The sequence below is a fragment of the Chiloscyllium plagiosum genome, chromosome 5 (genome assembly GCF_004010195.1).
Source record: "Chiloscyllium plagiosum isolate BGI_BamShark_2017 chromosome 5, ASM401019v2, whole genome shotgun sequence".
Lineage (NCBI taxonomy): Eukaryota > Metazoa > Chordata > Chondrichthyes > Orectolobiformes > Hemiscylliidae > Chiloscyllium > Chiloscyllium plagiosum.
In genome coordinates, this window is record NC_057714.1 from 11,183,246 (window position 1) to 11,190,442 (window position 7,197).

A 7,197-nucleotide genomic window follows, 5' to 3' on the forward strand; every position below is an offset into this window, starting at 1 on the left:
TATTGGAGAAACTTGTGGGAGGTTTCCAAGTAGGACTGAAACGAGGGATGTTCCATATACTTGGCAAAGAGACAGGCATAACTGTAACCCACGAGTGTACCCATAACCACACCTTTCAATTTGTCTCACCTTCCTCAAGTAAAAGAGAAATTGTTTGAAAGGAAAACAAGCTCAGCTAGACAGAAGAGCATTAGAAGATGTGAATCATTTAAATGAAGTAGCCGACAGCCCAGAGGCCATTCTGATTGGGGGAAGGGGACAGAGGTGCAGTGTGGATAACATTTCCATAATGAGACAGCTAGGGCTAGGAAACTGGATATCATGGAACTGATGTCAAGCATCAGAAGAATCACAAGTATAGGTGAGAAGAGATTTAAATGAGAGAGAACAAAGTCAAAGTAGGAGGAAACAAGTTCAGGGCAGGAACTGGGTAAAATAATGGGTTTTGTGAATTTTGGAAAAGACTTAGTTCCCAGCCCCAGTACAGCATGTTTCTCAGTTGAAAAACCGACAAGACATGACATCCATAACTGTCCTGGAAATAAAAGACTGTTGTTCAGTGGTGGGATCGTAGTCAAGGACAGATTGGAAGTAGTGTTTGAGAGTTGGCACTTAGCTTCTGCAAGATAAAGGTCAACACACCAGACAATAGCAGCATCTTGTCAGCAGGTTTCATAACAGAATTAGATCTAAGGACAACTTCTGTGGGAGACAGGTTAGGGTGGGTAAGGACAGCAGAGAAATTAAGGCAATTAATGTCACGTTGACAGTTCTCAATGAAGACACCGAAGACAGGTTAAGAGGCCACTGTTTGTGGAGCGGGGGGAATGGGAGAGGCATGGTGACGATGGTGTCCAGGTATTAGAGACAGGTAAAAGTCTATAGAATGAGAGGATTCCTACCTAAAGAACAAAGATGATGGAAGAAGAATTCAATCTACAAAGTGGGAATGGAAAGCAACAAAATCAGTCCTTTGTCAAGTATAGATCGTTCAACAGTGGAAGGTCAAAAGGTACAGCAAAACAAGATGGCATGAGAAGGGATGGGGTCAGACAAAGGGGGAAATGAGAAATGATCGACAAAGATTTCATTCCTTAATAACTTATAAGGAAGAGAAAAACTTCATAATGCTCCACATTGTAATTTATTTGCCATCTTGCTGTTCACTACTTAATCTTTTTATATCTCCATACAACTACCTTGTGTCCTCAGTTTATGTTCCTTCTTAGCTTTGTATCAGCAACAAATTAGGTATAATACTGTGTCACTTTAACAAAAGTGATTATTGACAAATAAGATTCCAACACTGATCCTCATGGCACTTCAACTAATCACAGCCTACCAATCTGAAAATGCTCATTTATTCCTATTCTCTCCTTGTTAATTAAACGATCGTCCATCCACGTCAATATCATACAAATCCTTGAGACTTATTTTGCATATTAACCTTTCAAAAATGCCAATACACCACAAACTACCCTACAGCCCCAAACATCTTTGATGTATTTTTCAATGGGTGTTCATTTACTGAAACCAAATTGGCTTTGTCTGAGTATACTATGATTGTCTTAGCACATTAAGACTTCCTTTCGAATAGGTGCTTTCACTTGCCTGACAACCAAGGTCATGCTATGTGGGCTGTCATTCCCTGTGTTTTCTTTCTTGAATACTGCTATTATATTTGCGAGCTTCTAATCTGTTGGAAACATTCCAGAATCTTGGACATTTTAGAAAATCGTAACCAGTGTATCCACCTTTACAGCACTCTCCTTTCAAATCAGAGGATGTAAGCCATAAAAGTCTTGAAGATGATGTTAATATTTAGCAGAAATTTCTCCACTACTTTTTCTCTCCTGATATTATTTACCTTTAATTTGCTGCATCTTCAGAGCCCCTGAGTACCATCTACTTCTGGTATTTCTCACCCCTTTACCAACCACATACCTCTGAAATCTTCCTAGTACTGCCTTAAAACAAATTTCTCCCATTGTAGTTCCAAATAGGACATTCAACAGCCAACTGCTATAACTTTGGGAAATTGCCGAGGCACACACCAAGAACCTCAGGATCACTTTTTTGGCAGAAGCCTGAGAATTACAAACACTGAAAGGCAGACTTTGAGAGAAAGCAGAATCAGGAGGATTCTCCAATTGTTGTATTTTCAGGCAATGAGTGAGCCCCATTATTAAGCACAGGTGAACATTGCAGAGCAGTGGAAAAACTAGCAGCATACATTCAGCAAAAGGGAATCTTGCAGCACAGCGGTAGTATCCTAACATTTGGGCCAGAAGTCCAGAGTTCAAACTCCCACCTACTCCAAAGGTGTGTCATAACATACCTGAACAGGGTTGATTAAAAATATCTTTATCCAGCAAAAGTAGAGAATCGAACAAAAATATTGACCACAGGAAAGCTAACCTCATATCCACTGAGATCAACAGGGAAATAGCAAATTTCTAAATCTTACAGGCCACAAAGCAGAAAACGAAACACCCAGCTGGCTTTTGAACCTCTCCTGCTACTCTCCCAATCTGAGCTGAATGGAGCCACTAGAAATTTGGGAAGGCTTAGATGGCAAATTTTCCAAACATTAATGTTCTGACATTCTGCACTAACTTATCCATATTAAACCCCTTCAATCACACTGAAGAAAAATTATCTTCAAGTATTCTACAAACTGTAAATCACTAATATGGAAGATGAACAAAAAGTCCTACCACTCAGCTCATTTCATTAATCTAGAACTCTGCTTAACATTACATAAACCAGATGAAGTGACAAATCAGTATGACAATAAAGCTAGCTCGTACCATCCACTCTGTAACCGAACTATTCATAGAAGCAGATTTAGATTTCTATCCTGTGTCTGCATCACTAAATTGGACAAACAAAAATATTTTGAAAAATCTGAAATAAAGTCTTCCAAAATGACAATTTAAATCAATCATTGGGTAGACACAAGTTTTATTTACAAATAAACAGAAATTAAACAGAAAATACAAGGTTGCCATTATAAAAAAAATCTACATATATAGAAGCTGTTCACTTCATTCATATTTATTTCAATACAAATAATTGAATAAGTAATCCCAATTTCTCCAATACAAAGCTTCAAGTTTATATTTTACAGTCAGAAATTAGTCTACCTGAAGTACGATGAAATGGTCCAATCATGTGGGCAGTCCATGTATTAGATCTTATGTGCAAATTTAAAACGCCCCATTCAAAGTATCTAGTATATTCCAATGATACCCAAGATTACTTTACATTCCTTAAAGACATCAGCACAACGTACTTAGTTCCTTTAAAAATTCTCAATTATTCCAGTAATGTTTAAATATCACGCTAAGCCCTTGAAGTCTGGAACCTCTTTAGATATTTATATGAGAAGTAGTTTTATGATAGGCAAATGCAGAAATTAAGATTATATAAAGTTGGATTTAATAAGTTCCATGACCGGAAATAACAGTGCTTGACTTTACAATAATAAAATGATAAACATAAACTTACTATTGTATGCAACTGATTTGTGAATAGAAAAAGAGAGATGTACAAGGAAAGAAAAATATTTTGCTGTGCAAATTAAGATCTTATAGTTCAGCCTTCCTGACCAAAGTCTTCTGTGAACTTCTTCAGCTTTTCCAGATCCTCGTCATTAACTGTTGGTTTTATGCTTGCTAATGAATGCATCATATCAGGCTGAGAAAGAGATTGAAATGAAAAATATTAAAATACATTTGAGACTGGAATTAAAGCTCTGAACAGACTGTAAAACAAGAAGTATTTTAATACATTATTGTATTGTTAAAGAGCAAGTTTTGGGAAACTTTAACGTTCCTTTTGTTTTCTAATTTGCTAAATCTTTGTAAAGCATTTATTTCCAGCACTCCGTTTCACAAATGCAATTTCAACTGAGTTTTTAAAGTACTCAATAGTATACCAAATATGCTTCCTTAAGACACAAATCAAAACTTTAAACTTTAGTCACACTAAAATAAAGTTGATGTTCATCTGAGGGGAGCACAATTATTCTACTGCCATATATAAGAAATTATTTTAAAAAGTATTTTACCTATTAAAGTTAACCCCATGTAAACTACAATATTCTGCTTTTTTTTTGAAAATAGAGTATTCGTGACAACTAGCTTTCCTCTATTCTCCCAAATTGACACTGCTGTGATAAACACTAAAATGGAGATTCATGAGATTTCCATTCCTTTTGTATTCCTTGTGAGAGTATGACCAGCACAAAGGAATAAACAGGAATATTTTTACATAAGGACAGAAATTGCTGGAAAACTCAGGTCTGGTAACACCTTTGAAGAGAAATCAGTTATTATTTCAGGTTCAGTGACCCTTCCTCAGAACTCCAGAATATTCTTACTGTGTGTCAGCGGAAGCAAATAGCATTTAATCAGTTATATTAGTGGGCAAAACTGGCAGATGGAAATTCAGTGCGTGAAAATGAGAGAGAGAGACTATTTTGGACCTAATAAGAATACATTCTAAATACGATGAAGCAGAAATAATAAGGATCCAAATGCAGAGTCACAAAATCTTTCTGGACTTTTGAACAATGCCCAAGTTAGTGCAGACAGGGTCAATGAAAATCTTTGAAGGGAGAGGTAAACAGGTTCTTGTTGAGCAAGAAATCAAATGTTATCAGCGGATAGATGAGAACATGGAATTCAAACAAAGATTTTATTGAATGGCAGAGTGGACTTGAATTCATACAGATGGGTACAAAATAATATTAAGAAAGGCAAATGGAATGGTGGCCTTTATCACAAGAATTAAAAAATAACTTTTTACTGTATAGCTATCTCACTAAACCTACTGCCAGCTTGAGTTGGAGATGACCTCAGGGAAGTTTACAAAATCACAAGAGATATTGATAGGGTGAATGGTAGGGGTCTTTTCCCTAATATGCGGGATTTCAAGACTAGGGGCACATTCTTAAGAAGAGAGAAGATAGATTTTAAAAAGACATGAGGGGCAAATTTTGTTGTTTTTTTTTTACACAGAGGGGGGTTTGCATGTGGAATTAACTTCCTGAGAAAGTGGTTGATGTGGGACAATTAGGAAAGGTTTGGAGAGATATGGGCCAGGAGCTGACAGATGAGACTAGTTTAGTTTGGGATTATGTTCAGCACGGAAGCGATGGACCGAAGGGTCCATTTCCATGCTGAGAGAATTTGTGCTCTCATAAATCCTTGGATGATGCACTCAGGAGTGTCTTGCTCCTGGTTGGGGGCGGAGTGGTTGGGGGCGGAGTGGTTGGGGGCGGAGTGGTACCAGACAAAGTGAGGTCCAAATGTCCTGAATGGCAGAACAGGCAAAGGATGACCACGTCTCTCATTGGCTGCAGAGATGAAAGAAGGCTACAGCAACAAATTGTTCCCAGTCATCATCACTCGACAAGTTACCAAAATCTGATGACCATCTTGTCAAGATCAAAGTCACATTAAACAAAGTCATGCTTATGGCTCCTTTTACCAGGACCCTCTTGACAAGTCCTGTGGTGCTGCAGAATTGGTGAAGGAGGCAGTGCTGGGAACCTGGGAGTCAAGAGTTGACACACATTCAATGATGCACCAAGGTTGAAATGAAAATAGAAATTACAAGAGAAACTCAGTGGGTGTGCCAACACCACTGAAGACAGAAACAGTTAACAGAGTCCAATATGACTGTTCTTCAGAACTCAGATGCTTTAAGGTTGTTGGGCACCTGCATTTGAAGGTATGTGTCTGGGCAATAGTATTTGCAAATGAGCAGTCCTCTTAAGGATACCCACTGCTGACCCCAAATAGAAAGGGGGTTAGAAAAGATGCCCTAAAGATAGGCTGTTCCACTTCTGCTGGGGCACCATATCCTGCAGGATCATCATCTTTATGGTGCAAGAGAGAAAACTTTATATTTTGCAACTTGAAATTCTCATGGATAATTTCAAGAGGTACTATCCAGAAGGAACTGAAATTATATCATGTGAAATGTCAGAACTCGAGATTATAACTTGTGTACTGAGAAAGGTTTTCCTCAAGGTAGCAGCTGAAAGGACAAACAGGGATTATACCTTTTGCTGGAAACACAAGACTGACAGCAACCATGCAATAACCAGGTCAAGAGGGGTGAACCAGCTCCCATCTTATGGTAGTAGTAAAAAGCCAATCTCAAGGTTTTCTTGATATAAAGAGAAGAGCATGCTTACTACCTGTTAAGCCTGAGAAAAATAAAAAAGATGTGGCATCGAGCGTGCAGCCATTGGGCTGTCACTTGAGATCACAAACACAAGTACAAATGTAAAAGGAGATAATACCCAGCAAGGAAGGGAATCAAAGGATATACAGTTTGGAGTCCTTCTGGCATCCTTTGTGATCAGGTTTTAATCTGACCACATCAGAGACAGAACCTTCTCCAGTTAATGTTCAGTTCTGCAATCTAAAATCCATCTCCTCTCCTCTGCCAAAAAAGCTCGCTGAAATACCGGCTGCTTGTATACTGTGTGAAGTTACATTTTCAGGCTAAACTCCCTCCCCTTCCTAGACCTGGACCGTCTCAGACTCCTCACTCCCCTTCCTAGACCTCTCCATTTCTATCTCGGGCGACTGACTCAACACGGACATTTACTATAAACCGACTGACTTCCACAGCTACCTAGATTACACCTCCTCCCACCCTGCCCCCTGTAAAAACGCCATCCCATATTCCCAATTCCTTTGCCTCCGCTGCATCTGCTCCCAGGAGGTCCAATTCCAATACCGAACAACCCAGATGGCCTCCTTCTTCAAAGACCACAATTTCACCTCAGACGTGGTGGTTGATGCTCTCCACCGCATCTCCTCCACTTCCTGCACCTCCGTCCTTGAACCCCATCCCTCCAATTGCCACCAAGACAGAACCCCACTGGTCCTCACCTACCACCCCACCAACCTCCAGATACATCGTATCATCCTTCGTCATTTCCGCCACCTCCAAACAGACCCCACCGCAAAGGATATATTTCCCTCCCCTCCCCAATCAGCGTTCCGGAAAGACCACTCCCTCATCAGGTCCACACCTCCCACCAACCCAATCTCCACTCCCGGCACCTTCCCCTGCAACCGCAAAAAATGCAAAACTTGCGCCCACAACCACCCCCCCCCCCCAACTTCCCTCCAAGGGCCCAAGAGATCCTTCATATCCCCCACAAATTCACCT

At 39.7% G+C, this 7,197-nt stretch overlaps 1 protein-coding gene across 2 annotated transcripts in view; it reads right to left on the reverse strand.

The window, feature by feature from the left end:
• Positions 1-2,947: 2,947 nt before the first annotated feature.
• LOC122549719 (vacuolar protein sorting-associated protein 4B-like) overlaps positions 2,948-7,197 on the reverse strand; it is a 44,006-nt gene continuing 39,756 nt past the window's right edge. For both annotated transcript variants that reach the window (XM_043689616.1, XM_043689614.1), the window contains exon 11: positions 2,948-3,699. In XM_043689616.1, coding sequence (XP_043545551.1) covers positions 3,598-3,699 — 102 coding nt within the window. In that variant the 3' untranslated portion in view covers positions 2,948-3,597. The remainder of the gene's footprint in view (positions 3,700-7,197) is intronic.